Raw genomic sequence first — 16,252 nt, forward strand, 5'->3', positions numbered from 1 at the left:
AATTATGGTCCCTATTTACGACTTGCCCCCAACTTAAATATGTTGTCTGATGCAATCCTTAAGTGAAAAGTGTGCTGATATTACACAACTTCTCCGTGGGATATATCATATTTCATGACCAAACTCAGTGACAATTTAACAAGACTATAAGCAGTGTGTTGCCTGGTGCCAATGGTCTCACCTGCAGGGGCTCATAGTGGGGTCAAGCACTGCCAGCCGCCATAGCACCACCATCTCATCACACATACTGGCACAGGCGTGAGCTGCCACCTCTGATTGGCCATTGCTGCGTCCGGTGTGGCCACTGGCACTGCTGTGCGATGCGGAGGTCCGAACACTGTACCACCAGCTGATGATCTGAACACACACAATTCAGTGAGCAACATGTACTTCAACTTTCTTTTTAATTCAAGGTCAACATACGAATTTCATGTCTATCTTTAGCATTTCATATATATTAAAAGGTTAGAGGTCTGGAAAATTGCCAGCACAGCGCACCAACATGAATAAAAGTCATTAAGTTCTCCGTAATGTCATAAAAACAACTAACTGAGTAAGTGACAGGTGGTCTGGACCAAACTGAATTAACCCTGTAAATAAACCCTTCAATCAATACTTCCATTCAGAAATATAATTGGTGGAATCAAAGAAGGCATTTAAATTAGTGGGCTTGTGAGTGAATAATGGCCTGATCCCAACACACTAAGCCCTACCCCTCTGTTTTGTTTCACCTTTTTCTTTATAACAAGCATTAAACAATCACTACTACTGCTGATGTCTTGGTAGCTAGCTAAAACTTATTCCTGATTTGTGCATGACGGTGCCAAATTTTGATGTATTTTAATGTTGCAAATAACATTGTGATAATACCAGCAACACAAGAGAAATCACAACAGCTGGAAATGGCATTGGGGTTGCTGCAGTGTCCAAATTTTCCTACCAGCTAATAAGCTTGTGACAACACCAGTGTTACCTGGTATTTCCTACTGCAGCATCTTCACATTAAAAGCATTAAACACGAGTTGACTTATTTTGAAGTAGGCGCACAGGAAATGCAATGTGTTCAGTGAATGAACACCACTATCGTTCATCAAAAATGCATCTAGAGAGCAAAACAACAGTTATTTTGGAATTTTTTTGACAGAGGATCAATTTGAAATATGTCAGGGTGTAATTGAACAAGAAGGAGCAGTTAGATGAAGAGCTGCAGGTGACAGGCTGCACATCTCCAATTTCTCACTGAGGTAACCAATACCTTTTCCCTCATTAACGTTATCGGGTTCTCTATTAGCATTGAGTTTAAATCTGACATTTTGCAAAATAGGCACTTTTGCTTGTCTCTTCGACAACAAATCCTCCATCGTCTTGTCAGTAAACTCACCTCACTCTTGTTATGTGATAAGTGAATGCGACTCCTGCTGTATGGTGTAATTGGTGTATGCCTGAACACTGTGTAACACAGGGAACACAGACTACCAAGGCAAGCCTGGACAGCATATTGGAAATATCCACTGCGTCTCTTAATAAACGCCATCAACAACAACTGATGATGTATGAAGGTCTTGAAAGATCATCCAAATTTCATAGGTGGAGATTTAAACTACTACCCCTTGTAACTCTGTTCTGAGGGGTAAGGGGGGACCTGAAAACTTGGGGTAAGGTTAGAAATTGGAAATGGGATTGAGCCAGTGAGTACATTGATGGAGGGGTAAATTAGCAAAGTATGTGATATTGGCAGATACAAAATATCATAAAGACTCTCTAGTTTGGTTTTATGAGCATTTGCAATATCTCCCCACAGCCTTGAGATTTCTGAGAGCTACCTCAAAGAAAAAAAATCACAACAAAGATAGCACATTTTTATTTCCTTTACATTTTTGACTTCCCCGGCTATTAACTCCAACATTATCACTAACATGCACATGAGTGTAGTTTTTAATTTTTGCACTGGTTTACTTTCAGCACCTGGAGCCTGTGTCAATGTTGAGGACGTACCTGTTCGTAGGTGAGGCACTGCTCGGTCAGGATCTCAAGCAGTGGGGCTGCATTGCTGTCTCGTCTCTTGAACATCTCCCTGACAATGGACAGGAGGTTCCAGATACCTTCTGGCTCTCGGCCTCTCAGAGGTCGCAGCAGACATGCCCATTCAGCAGCGGCTGGTGGCTCAGTGGACGACAGGTACATGGAGTTTACATCACTGTGGATCACACACACACACACACACACACACACACACACACACACACACACACACACACACACACACACACACACACACACACACACACAAACACACACACACACACACACACACACACACACACACACACACACACACACACACTACTAGTTACAGTAGTGTTCCCTCAATATGACTAGATTCAATTCAGACTGTGATAAGTGAAGAGGAAATGTTTCATGGTCCAATTAACAGATTTCCATGTTGCGTTAATTCTGGATTTGTGATTTTTTCAAATAAAAAAAGCTGAAATGTAAAATTGGCACCACATTTATATAGTGAAGTGCATGTGTGAACAGGGTTGGAGAAGTGGAGTACTATGACTACAAGGTCAGTGGAGGCGTGAAGGACTCAGAGAAAGAGTTGGACATCAACAGCGGGCTTAAACGGCGTATAGAGCCAGAATATTTTGACATCTTACTTGGTAGATTAAGGATTATTTCTACCAAATCAGAGGTGATTGTGGAAAGAAAAACCAAGACTGTTTTGGTGACTTTTATTTTGTTAATGTTTGAATGAAGAGTTTTACAGTGAGTTTATGAGGCAATTAAGCTCATCTTAGTTCACTAAAAAAGAGAAATTTGAATTTGGAAGGGTTTTTTTTTCTTTTCTGTTTAGTAAGAAAAATACTGATCAAAATATCTCCTCCTCGACATTTTCTTAATGAGCAGTGGCCTTGATACTCATACAACTTCCTACTAAAAAACTATGGTGCTATCGGCCTATTGCACTACAAAGTGGTATCAAGGGACAGGAAAGGTCAGGGCTAGCTGGTTAGCATGCTAACTTAGCAGCATGTCTGCAACACAATACAACATCAACACTGTTGTTACTTCACACTCTGTTGATAATGTTAGTTAATTTCTTGATTGTTTTTTATATTGGGGCCATATCTTACATACAGCCCCTCTCAGGACCATTAAGTGAGATAAGCAGTGTGTACCTGAAGACTACAGGTGAAGGCCCACAGAACTTGTGCAGAGTCTTTTTGATGTTGTCGCTGAGGGTCGACTCATCCAAATACCAGGTGCTCTGGTCAGATGCTGAAGGGCCTGCTGTGGGGTCTACACACATATACACACACATACACATTATACAGATAATCTGATCTTTCCCTTAGAAAGCCCCCCAGAGAAAATTGTCATGCATTACAAAGACCAGTAACTGTACTGTTTTAAATTACATTTTAAGGACTTTCCTTTTCCTATGTTACAGTGCTGAGTTGAAAAAAAAATGTAGAGCATCTGTGGTTTGACAGCACAATTCCCTTTAAACCTTTCTTCCGTGACAAAAACACTCCTCTGTCCACGAATACTCCTACTCTTCACTTCAGGGAGACCCCATACAGGATATATCTCCTATATCCTCAGCCAATGCTATAGGTAACATTACTGCCATCTGGCTACAGAAATCTGCGATAATGTAGGCTGAAACTGGTTCACATTATTATATGCAGACAAAAGGTTGAATGAAACAATTAAAAGTTCTCCCCTGGTTTGAATATCAGACAGTGCACATTAGGACTGTTCCACATTGTTCTCTTGCTGTACTGTATGTTATAAACAATCTATATTTTCATTTCTTGTACTGTACCTGGAGCTCCACACACAGTGTTGATGGCAGTAGACTGAGAGGACAGCAGCTCATCCAGCAGCCGCTGAGCTGTTGGTAGGATCTGGGGACACAAAACTGAATGAATACCAAACTTTCTTTTTCATATATAAATTACATATGCAGAGATACATTTTGTTCAATACTTTGTTCTATAGAGAACAACTGGTTTGGGAACTGGATATTACCTGCTGAGGCAGCTCACTGATTAGGTACTGAGCAAACTTTTGGAGCTGGTCCCTCTGCAGCCTTGACAGAGATTCAGAGACTGGAGCCCTCAGACACACTGCTGATGCCTGAAGACACACACAGACACATATATAGAGACAAACCAACACCCAACAACCTCAGTTAACAAGCTATGTAGCACTCACAAAATCCAAACTTAAAAATACACCTTAGATTACAGAAGACACGCATTTCCAGAAACATCATTTTTTTTACGTGTTGAAAAAATATTTTAAAATGCCTGATACAAATGGTGTACTAAAAAGCACACAGGACAACACAGTTGATGACAGGTAGACTAAAGATTCATTTTGCTAGTTGAGCATCCCCTCTACATCATGTTGGTACAAACTGTAACTTCCTGTCAACCAATCGTACATCCTTTCCAGGAAGGTAAGGTGTAGTGTATTTGACTCCAGCTGGGTATCACCACTGATGTCGCGATTGATTTAATTTCCTATTCAAGTCAATGTTGATTCAGTTAGGGATTATTCAGTTACAGTGCCAAATTTGCTTCTTAAATGAAAGAAAGTATTAAAGATGTAAATAGTACAAGGAACCCTCTTACCTGCTACATTATTAAAAATATTAATGTTTTTCATTAAGAATTAAATTAAAAGTTTTCAGAGATTTGTGGTTAAAATCTAACAATTAATACATGAATGGGATATTGTTATGATTTTAGCATCTTTAGCATTTGCATTAAAAATGCTGTAGTCAAGCCCTCGCTGCAGTGGCCCAGGCTTTGAGTCTGACCTGTGGCTCTTTGCTGCATGTCATGCTGCTTTTCATCCTAAAAAATAACTTTTAATTACAATTAACAACAATTAAAAATTAATTTTGTGTTGAGACTGATTATTGGGACTTGACTAATCATTTTGGGTTTGACCCACTTCCCCATCCCCCATCTGATAAGGATGTCGTGCCCGAATGAATACTTTTTGTTTGGTTTTCTGTTGATAAAAGGAGGCCAACTGATTTGATGATGTGATACAGTTTGATAGAATTCCCTAGGGTACACACAAACTCACATTATGGATCCTGAAGAGGCAGAGGGCCACCACATGAGCACACCATTTGGCTCCAGCTCCACAGGTGCAGCTGCAGGAAGTGATGCGACAGCGATCAAACATGACCGCCACGTTGTAAGCTCCTTTAGACTGACCGGCCTGACTGGACACCACTGTAGCACTGAGATGGAAACCTGGTGAGAGGAGACAGTCACAGAAGGACAAGAGACAACAACAATTACTAAGCACGATACATATTTTATCTGACTCACTCATTAAAAAGTGAAGCTATGAAAGGAATTTTTAATGTAATAATTTGGTGATTTATAGCGACAATGTAAGTGAATGGAGTTCCTTAGAATCACATGGTTTACTCAAGCTGTACATGCCATCATTATAAACTTAAGTCTAGCTGATTTTTATACCATTCTGCGCAAACTATAGTGCATACTGTTATAGTTTACGATAGGAATGATAAATGCCTCTTTGAGTCTCGGTATAGTAAGTGCGACAACTCAACCCACCAATCTGCAGGGGGTCTTTGACAGCTCGGATCCTGTATAGCTGCTCTCCACGTTGGAATTCATCTGGACTTCCATTAGCCAGGCAGGAATATAACCTGCAGCAGGAGGACAGAGACAGACACGGGACAGAAGAACCATAGAGGTCAGACAAGAAGAGAACAAGAAGAGGAAAAATGATAGAAGAAAGATAAAGAGAAACAAATTAGTAATCACTGAATCACAAAACTGAGTGTATCTACACTGGTGAGTCCTGTTTATCCATCCATCCATGTCAGGAGTCTATCTGTGTTGAGTTTATTTCTAAAAGGCAGAAATAATTTTTAGATAACTTTTTCACGAAGACATAAGAAGACATACGATGCCAAGGTGCTGAGATACTGAGATCCATGTTCTTCTTCCACTTGTTAGTGAATGCTGTAAGGATGTCCTCTGTCTAGGGAACCACTGTGTGCCTCAATCTAAGTTGGCCTAAAGGTGGAAGCTTCCTATAATACTTCTGGACAATTGCACAATCTAAAAATGTCAGCTTCCTAACTAGAGATTCCACCTGTCACTTTTTGAAACACCCTATTTTAAGCTACAGCAAGTGCTGACAATAATTTTTCTGTGGTGACCTCTAAAATTGAGTCACTCTGTCTAGGTTTGTGACTCTGTCAAGTGTGTGTGATAAAAAGGCAGTCTCAGTTGTCTCAGTCTTTGTGCCCTGAAGCCACGACTCCACCACCTGGTCACCGCTTGTACCTTGTTAATTCAGATTGATAAAATGTACACAGATGGAAAGTGTCCGTAACTCCAAAGTACATTCACCTACAAACTGTACTCAGCTAAAGTACTTCAGTACATTTATTTAGTGTTACCTTGCTGTGTTGTCACATTAAACTACATCAAACAGTTCACAGTTTAACACTTTATGTTCCTCTGAACAGTTCTGTTGTGTTTAGCTCTGCTGTCAGCTGCAAGTTGTTAGCTCAGTCAGCTGTTAGCTCTGGTTGCTGTTAGCTCTCATGCTGCAGGGCACAAAACAAACGACGTTACACTGTCCCCCCACTCAGGACAACAGAAAATATAAACAGACAATGCCAAATAATAAATTGAAAGGACTACTTCTGACTCCAACAAGCCGCGTCTTCTCCTGCTGTTACCATAGTTATCTCTCTTCACAGCACTGTGTCAGTACTAGTTATAATCATTGGCTGGCCTCTCAGCATGAGACCTAACGTTATGAGAGTTGTTCCCCAGTACCGGTCCACCTATTCCCCGCAGGGGCCTTGCGATTACATTACACTGCTTAAAACAAGAGTGCGCGGAAATCTGTATCGATATTGGCAAAAGGATAGCTGGTAAGCTGTTGGCAGCAGGCAAGCAGCAGAATCCTGCGCTGTGTGTGGCATTTAAGCGGCGGATAGACAAACTGTCTCGTGTGTTTATCTGATCGGCTATTCTAATCAGGCTCTATAGAGACCTCCGATCAAACTTTTTACAACACATTTGGTCGATAACGATCGGTGCCTATCAATCGGAGCAGCCTTAGTTAAAACACTGCAGCCCACTGACTGGTCAGTCGGATCAACCAGAATTGTCTCATCGCCTTTGCTCTAATGTAGGATTTCCCAAACCAATGTATTTTTAGCAGTCTTTTGTCTTGCTGCCTGTAGCTTTTCCCAAAGTTTGTTTCCTTGTTATAACAAGCAACCACAAACTGAGAAGAAAGAACACACAACATGTGTGTTGTGCATAGGGACCATGTTTAAGAGAGAGAGAGAGCAGCAGAAAAGAAGGAAAGAAGGAAATCAAGGTTAGCAGTTTGTATAAGTTGCCAATTGGGCAGTAATGTAGAGAATAGGTCACAGTGTGTCAGTTAATGAAGGCAGCAGCTGATCAAGCATCAAGATCAGTCTCCTCTGTTGTTTCCCAACCGCTAGAAAAGTAAAAGGGGGTTCACTCCAAAGCCCGGCCATTATTGACCCCGCCTGCATTTAGGGGTACTTTCTGCAGTGAAAATGCAGTTTGGCAAAACATTTTGATAAGCTCAGACACCTAAAAAATACTCGCATCAGGCTCCTAAGTTTTAGTTTGTGCTGACATCCCCAGTTGTCACTAGTAAATATTCATGATTTAAGTGACTTCACAAGAGGCAAAATTATGTTTTGGCTGCTGTCAACATTAATTAGGCTGCAAGTTAAAACAGTTAAAAGCTAGGGTTAGAGATTTTAATTATTTCATGTGTTTTAGTTGTTTCTATGTATTGACACTTGCAAATGTTACAAATTAAAGCTAAAAATGTAACTTATTAAGAGAAATGATGGCACTGAACAGCGATGCCTGGATCCTTACCTCTTGTGTCTTGTGTCTCCCATCTGTGCTACACATACATATCTAATTTAACATTTATTACTGCTAAGATCCCAACAGTAGGGAAATCAGCTCAAGTAATTCCACTGCATAAGGGGTTTCCCACTGACAAAATGAACAGCACATTTCCAAAATCTCAAGTTCTTTCACCATGTGGTTTGCTGGTATTGGCCTCAACAATCACATAAATCAACTGCAACTATGACAAGATCAACTTTATTTTTTTTTTAAACCATATCTTGATACAGGAAAATAAATGCAGACTGACTACATAGCAGTCCACATACTGTCTGCTTCTGAAGTGAGAACAGATTTTTTAAAATATATAACTATAACAACTATAATAATATAACGTTTGTGGTTTGGAGTCAGTGTGCAGACTTTTTTCCATTGATTATCACAGGAGACTTAAAGTTTTAAAAGAGCTCTCTTCTCTTATTATTATACTCCTACTCTCTTATGGGGAAACAATCTCACAGTTGGCAGGACATCAGCAGATTGCACTTGTGTCTTCAACTGTCAGTAGCTGACAGGATTACCAACACATCCATCCCTGAAAGGTGAAGAAAAGAATTCCAGGTTATCAGTACTCTCACCTGATGTCCTCCTCATTCTCGGGAAAGCTCCAGTAGGCAATGCGGAGCTGGAGCTGTTCTGGGACAGGGGGGTAAACCTTCTCCACAACCTCAAACGGGATGTGGAAGGCTACCTGCTTTGCTGACAACTCCACCAGAGGAATCACCTGGCCATCTGGGGAAGACCACAGAAGAGAGGAAGATTAGCTCAGTGAGTCGGAATGGAGAAGAAAGACTTTAGATAGTGTGTGTGCATTTTTGTTCCCTTACTCTAGTATCACATTACTGAGAGCTGCAGGCTGAATGACAACAACTACCTGACATAAATATTAAAGAGTAACTCAACAGTAGGGTGTTTCTCAGCCTTCTGTGGAACCTGTTTCACCTCTGAAACAAATGCTCCCTCACGAGGATGGTTTACCACTTGTGGATACTATTCTGTGCATGCGTATCACATGCCATTTGAAACTATTTAAATGCTAAAGGAAAGCTGTAACGTCTTCCTCCACTTTTAAATTAAAAACAACAAAAGATACAATAGAGATGTGGACATTGATTACCATGGCAGAGACAGAAACTTTAAAGCATTCAAGCTAGTCCTACAGATGTCACCTTGAACTGACACACCTGGAGTACACCTTCATTCAAAATGTCATTTATTTAAAATCGAAGAACACGCCCTATGGCAGCCACCGCCACAATTAAAGTCTGATTTTGTTGGAAACACTGTTGTCTATATGTTGTTTGAATGTGAATTTCTCATCAAGCCAGATGCCAAGGTATTTATATTCCAGTAACTCAATGTTTGATCCATTTGTAGTGGATGTATGCAAATTACTACAGTAAACATCTCGCATGAATTTTGTTTTACCTGCATTTAGTACTAGTTTAAGATCAATCAGAGCATCTCGTAGAGGATTAATGGAAAGTTGCAGGTTTTCTGTGGCTTGTTGTACAGAATCAGTGATACAATACACAAGTGTCATCAGCATAACGATAAAGAGAAATATAGGCTCTATCTTAGATCTGGCGCAAGGTGGCGCACAGCGCAGTGCAAGTATCTTTACTAGTTTAGGACCAGTGCAGTTGTCATTTCACATCCAGCACCCAATATGTGTAAATAGCAAATGTACTTGTGCCCACCTGTGCACTTCTGGGCGTGTTGGTGAGGTGTGGTCAGGTGCATTGATGACACATTGGCAGCAGAAAGTGACTGCACCACAGAGCTGGTCTAAAGTCAATGGCGCAGTGTGTTTGCTGCTATTTAAAGGGTGCATTATTTTTGATTAACATGCACCACACAGGCTGGTTCAATTTGTGTTTACACAGATTTTTGGATTAGAGAGGCTACTTTCAGTCCTTGATAATGTTTCCATGCATGCAGTAATGTCACTGTAATAGAGGAAACAGAATTGAACTTTTATTTTCTGAAATACATATTTTTAGAAAGAATCTCAAGATTTATCTGGAGAGCGGCTAATTCACGGCCAACTATTTTACTGTATGAATCTTTACAGTGTGTGACCTTTTGATGTGTAGAATAGCACAGAACATTAGCTAACATGAAATATTAACTGATCCTGTTGGCGAGTTTTAAATAGTGAAGTTTATCCACTGTTCCTCGCTGTTCCCATTAGGAAAGATGCACATTGTTTCTGCTGCAGGAGGATCACTGCAGGTAATGGCCGCGTTTCCCAGATTCGTTAAGAAGCTCTTAAGTGCTAAGATCTTCTTAGGAGCGCTCTTAAGAACGCTGTGAAAGAAGGATGTGTTTCCCAGAGTCGCTCTTAGCTTAAGAAGATCTTTCACTAAGAAGGAAATGTAAGATCGAGCTGACCCACTCTTAACAGCCTTCTTAGCGACCAAATGCTCAGTGATCAAGCGCGTCAGGGAAATTTATATCCTCCACTCTGCGAAATAATAAAACAATGCTCAATGTTGAAATGCGCTCATAGCTGCGGACCACTGGCGCAAGAAAAAAAATATAAGAAAATGGTAGATGAAAAAAAACCCTTTTTATTGAATTACACGTTTAACTTTTCCACAACATCTGCATATATGAGTTTATAGTACTAGGCTACACATAAAAAAAACAACAACCCTGTGGCATTTCACAGATATCAAGGGAACAGGTGTATTAAACTCAGCTGAACCTCATCCAGAGAGGCTTCACCTGCTACTCTACAGTATATAAATGCGTTGCCAAAGTCCGCGCGTGTGAGAAACCACGGCTGCAATACAGCACATTCTCGCTGTGAACCAACAGCGTCGCCGTGCGCGAAGCCAGACGGTTTACATAAATGCATACGTGCGTCAGCACTTCTCCCCACTGGACGTGCTGTCAGACCGGGCTGTCCAGGCAAAGTACCGGCTGCCCCGTGCGGAGATCCAACGGCCGTTGGATCTCTTTGCCTGGACAGCCCGGTCTGACAGCATGCGCACACACACACGCACTTATGCGCTGATAAAGAGGTGGGTGATCGATCTGCCTGGCATCGATTGATTCAGCACAGCAGCAGCGCGGTGGACAGCTCCCACTAAGAGCTTCTTCAAAAGCTTCTTTGGCTTGATCTTAAGGTTCTCCTAAGAAGGCAGTTAAGAACGCATCTGGGAAACACCCGTATCTTAGCGCTCCTTCTTAGCCGAACCCTTCTTAAGAGCCTTCTTAAGTCCTTAAGAACGATCGAATCTGGGAAACGCGGCCAATGTCAGTAATATTTTCCTCATTAAAGACTTTCATCCACCTGTATCCTAGCCGCTATTGTTTAAAATTATAATTTTTCTCCTTCTCAGTTGAATATCAGTGTATTTTTTCATATGCAGTCAAAGAGAGTTGTTAATGGCACAGATGATTGTAAAACGTCAGAGGCAGAAGGTCCAGCAGCCACAAACCACATACCTTTCCCTCAGTAAAGATGAGTGCCACTGTTTAATTGCAATGCTCCAGGTCCTGGCACACCTGGCTATTAAAGAGAATGGCAGATGACTCTGATTGGTTTAATGTATGTTTTGCTCAAAACACACCGATGACTAATTCAGAGTATTTGCCCCCTTTGCACTGTGTGCCTTATTCTGCGCCCAGATCATCCACTGTTTAACTAGCAAATGGGAGTTGGACACCACCTAACCACAGTTGTGTCACATGCTTTAGACCATGCACCAAAGATTGTTTAAATAGGGCCCAATGTCATTAATGTAGGTGGTGAAAGAGGAGAGGACCCGAAACTGAACCTTGTGGAACACCTTTTGTTACTGGCAAGTAATCAGACTGGAGCTCTAGTAGTTATGCTTTATTATTTGAGTAGGTTATTTACCAAGGATTCCATGATTTTTACATAACTGTATCAAGGTGAGAAGTCAAACCACTGGAGGTCAGCAAAAATGATACATCCAGCAGCTGAACCTCTCCTAAGAAAGTAATATTAAAATCTACCAAGCAGACTGCGACAAAGTTTATTGAGTACAATAACAATGTGCGTTTCTTGAAACTAGATTAGAAAAATAAAAATGTTTTTATTAATATGCACAAAAGATTTTCCACATTTCTGTTTCAGATTGGGTCCGAAGACCTCTCAGAAAAACGTCCATTCGATTTTAACGACACTCACAGTCCTTCGTCTTGGACCAGCCTTGGTTGAATGTGATTGTAAACATTAAAATGGCAAATCAAGTTTGAAAGTTTCTACACCAATCCCCACCTTGAAATGATGGCTGGGGAAGTGGACCAAAGCACAAACTGCAACAAAACTTCTATGAAAGCCTGTGAGCATAACTTTATCAATGATGGATTTCACCAAGTGATCAATTTTTTCCACCCATTTTATCAGAATGACATTGGGCTATGATAAACTAGTCTCATACTGGCAAGGCCCAAACAACAGCAAACTCATCAGTATGGTTTTCTTTTTATCCAAAAATTCACAGGAGTGGGGTGTAATGAGCCTAGCAAACTCTCAGGGCCATGACAAATCATTTGTTCATTTATATATTTTTGATGATTCAAAAACTGTGACCAATGAAGGAATCAAAGCAGTGTGTGTGTGTGTTTGCGTGTGTGTCTTCTGAAGAAAGGGCAGCATAAGCACAATGACAGAAGTCTTATTGAGAGCACAGTTTGCCACTGAGAGCAAAAAAAGTGATAGGTCTCAGATTACAGACCTCATTTCCAAGCCACTGCTTGTGCTTCTGTTTACCATATATGGAGGAAAGCACTCCGTTCATATAATGCCATCCTTGGGGTAAAAACTCAGAGGCTCGTGGTTACAAGCCATGGGAACCCCGTCAAGATGAGCAGACTATCATCACTCAAATCTTATGTGGGTGTAAATCAGTGAGCTAAGCCATTGTGTGACAAAAAGCAAAGAAAAGTTGAAAACCAGGTGGTGGAAATCAGAATCAGCTTTATTGGCCTAGTATGTGAACACATGCAAGCAATTTAACTCCAGTTTTCTGCTGCTCTCAATGTACTTATGCAGAAATAGACATCCTGCTAAGAACAAGGACACCAAAAGTGAACCAAGGTAAATATAAACATTTAACCATTATGTGCATTCACTGTCACAGACTTGGCCTTTTATTCTATTACAGAATACAAAGTAGCTGAAGCACAAATCTGCTTCATGAAAATATTGTAGCATTTGCTGCTTAGTATTTGATCCTGTGTGAATTAAGAAATGATTAGAGTGTATCCAAGCAAATCTAGTCTTTCTTCTTTGTCTTTTCAACACTGTAATGAGACTGCTCTCATTAAAGTTCTGAACTTGTCTAGAAACTAATTCATGCATCATTAGTCCTAGTTCTACTGAATGTTAATATTGTCTTTGAACTGGTTGACTATTCATTACTACTATACAGTAGTGCTGTCACCGTACTGGAATTTCCAACTTTGACACGATACCTTGAAAAATATTGATATTCAACACCATGTTTGATACTACAGGGGAAAATTTACACAACATCAAGGGCATAACATTTGAGATTGTTATCAAAAGATAAACATTAGGCCAGTGTGCTGTGTGTTAAAAACTAGAGCACTACTGATACCTGATTTATGCAGATACAGATATAAGGGAGTAAAAAATTCCCATATCAATATACTGGCTGATAAATACACATTTTTTTACATCACGTCTTGCTTACTACTTCGGGCATTAACTGACCCCCATAGATTCCTGTCAGAAGTGTCATGCAAACTGGGAAGAAGCTCAACACATATTTTCAATAATTAATGTAGGTTAAAAAGCCAGGACTTTAAACTTTATGTTTTGGTGATAAGAGTGTAGTAGCAGAAGGCTGAGTGACAAAACAACCAAGGATGAGGAAAAGTCTGAGTGTGACATTCAGGAGGAGAATTCTGTGTGAAGTCAGAGAGAGCTCAGTCTGAAAGACAGTCCAGACTGGCATTCTGTTGATGCACTTTTCCAAGAGCTTTAGTACAAACTTTAGTGAGTCCCAAGCAAAACTAATGGCTTGCCTTTCACCAGAACATTTAGCAAGTGTCGCATTTCAAAACAATTTGTGTATGTGTTCTTATTTGAGTTTTTCACATAATATGATCTCATTAGGTAGTTAAACTTTTTATACTCTGTGACCTTGTGTTTTTTGAGTTTTTGTGTCACAGGTCCAGCATTACTGATGATGCTGCAAATGCTGTTTCAGCCTCACTAGAATTAGTGCTACATCCTTGTAATGCTGAAGTAGTAAAAATGTACAGTAAGTAATTAAAAAATAAAAGTCTGCAACAATTATTGACTTTCTTGCAAAATAGCATTTTTTAAATGATGCAAATTTTTAAAAACTAAAACTACCACTGACTTTTATTACTTCTCATGTCATTAATAATACTATTACTGTTACATAATTGCTCATCTTTCTACTAAATACTGGTGCAAAAGCCCAAGAATGAAAGGTAAACTACTAAATCTTTAGGATTACATTATGTCATGGTCTTTTGAAATGTAAGTAATCTTGTAAAACTGCAGCCTGACTGATTTATTTACCAGATGTCTTAATTACTACAAAACCATCCATCTAAAATGAGTAAAGTGTGCTATTAACATCTGCATGTTGTGCATACATTACAGTATTAGTATATAGTAAGAAACTGTGACGGTGCAACTGCAACAGTAAAGAGCTACAGAGAGAAGGGGGTGGCTGGGTAGTAACAGAGTTCATGCTGCCAGCCTATCATTGGCTGTGGCAGGTGAATGACAGCAAGCTGTCCACCAATCAGCTGCAAGCACAGAGGGAAGCCGCTTCAACAGCTGTTCCTTTGTAGCTAGCTGGTGAAGAGCTAAGGACTGATTCAGTGTTTTCATTGGGTCACTTGTTGTCTCACTGCCTTTCTCATTTCCTCCCTCTGTCCATTTCTCTCCACTGCACTCCATTAGTACACTGACATACACCTATGGTGCGCCGGGTGGAGTATTCTCCTCCCTATTTACAAGCCTCTGCTGTTATACACACTGGATCCTCAGCTGTTACAAACAGGTTAGGTATTGGTCACTCTAAAAAAGCCATCCTCGTTTGATTAAGTTTGACTGGTGCATCTTAATAGTGTTCTGTGAATTTAAATAAATGAAAAGATAAGAAGGATTATCTGTTTCTCTTGTGGAGCTGGAACAATTACTGCAACAAGTAGCTCACTGAATAAGTGTGGCAGTTTTGCTGACTGTACCATTCTGCCTATTCATCCATCCATCAATCAATCAATCAATCAATCAATCAATCAATCAATCCCACTATTCCACACACAGTTCCCAGTAAATTACTGGGATAACCTTTTAGGCAGCCTGTAGGTGATTTTACACTACTCACACATGCAGCTACATTCAGGAACATTTCTGTCTGGTGCCTTTTCACACATGCCATGGCAATACCGGAATAGATGGAGCAAGAAACAGTAGAGCAGATGGCAATGCAATATTTATGGATGCGACCACCATAACAAACTCAATGGAAGAAAAAGATATGAGGCCGGATGTGCGTGCACACAGCAGAAGACGTCTCGATGCAAGACAGGTAATGTTTTCTTGTGAGATCTACTCACAGAAACACGCATTTAATACATTAAGAGGAACATTAAAAAAGCATTGGATGCTGAACTGGACATAAGTAGAGACAATGCATAATCAGTGGAGGCTTGTGATTGGTTCACTCACTTCATATGACATTTTAAGCAATCACTACAATCAGTTTTTTTTTTATTTAGAAAATGGGGACCTGTTCAGATATTTACAAACTAAGACATTTGTCAAACTCCCTCGAGTTTGTTTCTAAAGTGTATAGGAGTTTACGGAAAATTAAATGTTAGAAACTCGCTCTATGTAAAAGTGAAATGAGAACAGGAAATGAAAATTAAACGGTCAGAGAGTGACTGGCAGTCTTCAACTAGCTCTAAAAGATGGAGGGAATTCGTATGGAAGAATTTTTTTGTTTTTGTTACACCTCACATAAATAGTAACCCCCTTAGTGTATAGGCGAGATTAATAGACTTTTTCTAACATCATGTAAATTCAATTCAATTCAGAAAACTTTATTTGTCCCCGGGGGGCAATTTAAGTATAGTAAACGTAGTGACTGTTTCCAGCATTGCTGCAGTTTCCCCAACTGTATATTTAAACCAGACTTTTAAAGTCCATGTAAACATGTTAGTCCAACTGAAATCATATTAAATCAAATTTCTCAAAGTTGTACTAACAAACCCAGATAATG

The 16,252-nt window shown here is 40.1% G+C and overlaps 1 protein-coding gene across 3 annotated transcripts in view; it reads right to left on the reverse strand.

Moving 5' to 3' along the window:
• Positions 1-16,252, reverse strand: part of zswim8 (zinc finger, SWIM-type containing 8) — a 45,424-nt gene that overhangs the window by 22,998 nt on the left and 6,174 nt on the right. For all 3 annotated transcript variants that reach the window (XM_084375213.1, XM_084375211.1, XM_084375212.1), the window contains exons 2-9: positions 8,561-8,714; positions 5,613-5,707; positions 5,110-5,282; positions 4,039-4,146; positions 3,833-3,914; positions 3,183-3,303; positions 1,996-2,197; positions 182-357 (exon numbers count right to left, since the gene is read on the reverse strand). In XM_084375213.1, coding sequence (XP_084231339.1) covers positions 182-357; positions 1,996-2,197; positions 3,183-3,303; positions 3,833-3,914; positions 4,039-4,146; positions 5,110-5,282; positions 5,613-5,707; positions 8,561-8,714 — 1,111 coding nt within the window. The remainder of the gene's footprint in view (positions 1-181; positions 358-1,995; positions 2,198-3,182; positions 3,304-3,832; positions 3,915-4,038; positions 4,147-5,109; positions 5,283-5,612; positions 5,708-8,560; positions 8,715-16,252) is intronic.

Source organism: Pagrus pagrus (genome assembly GCF_965226575.1).
Source record: "Pagrus pagrus genome assembly, chromosome: 15".
NCBI lineage: Eukaryota > Metazoa > Chordata > Actinopteri > Spariformes > Sparidae > Pagrus > Pagrus pagrus.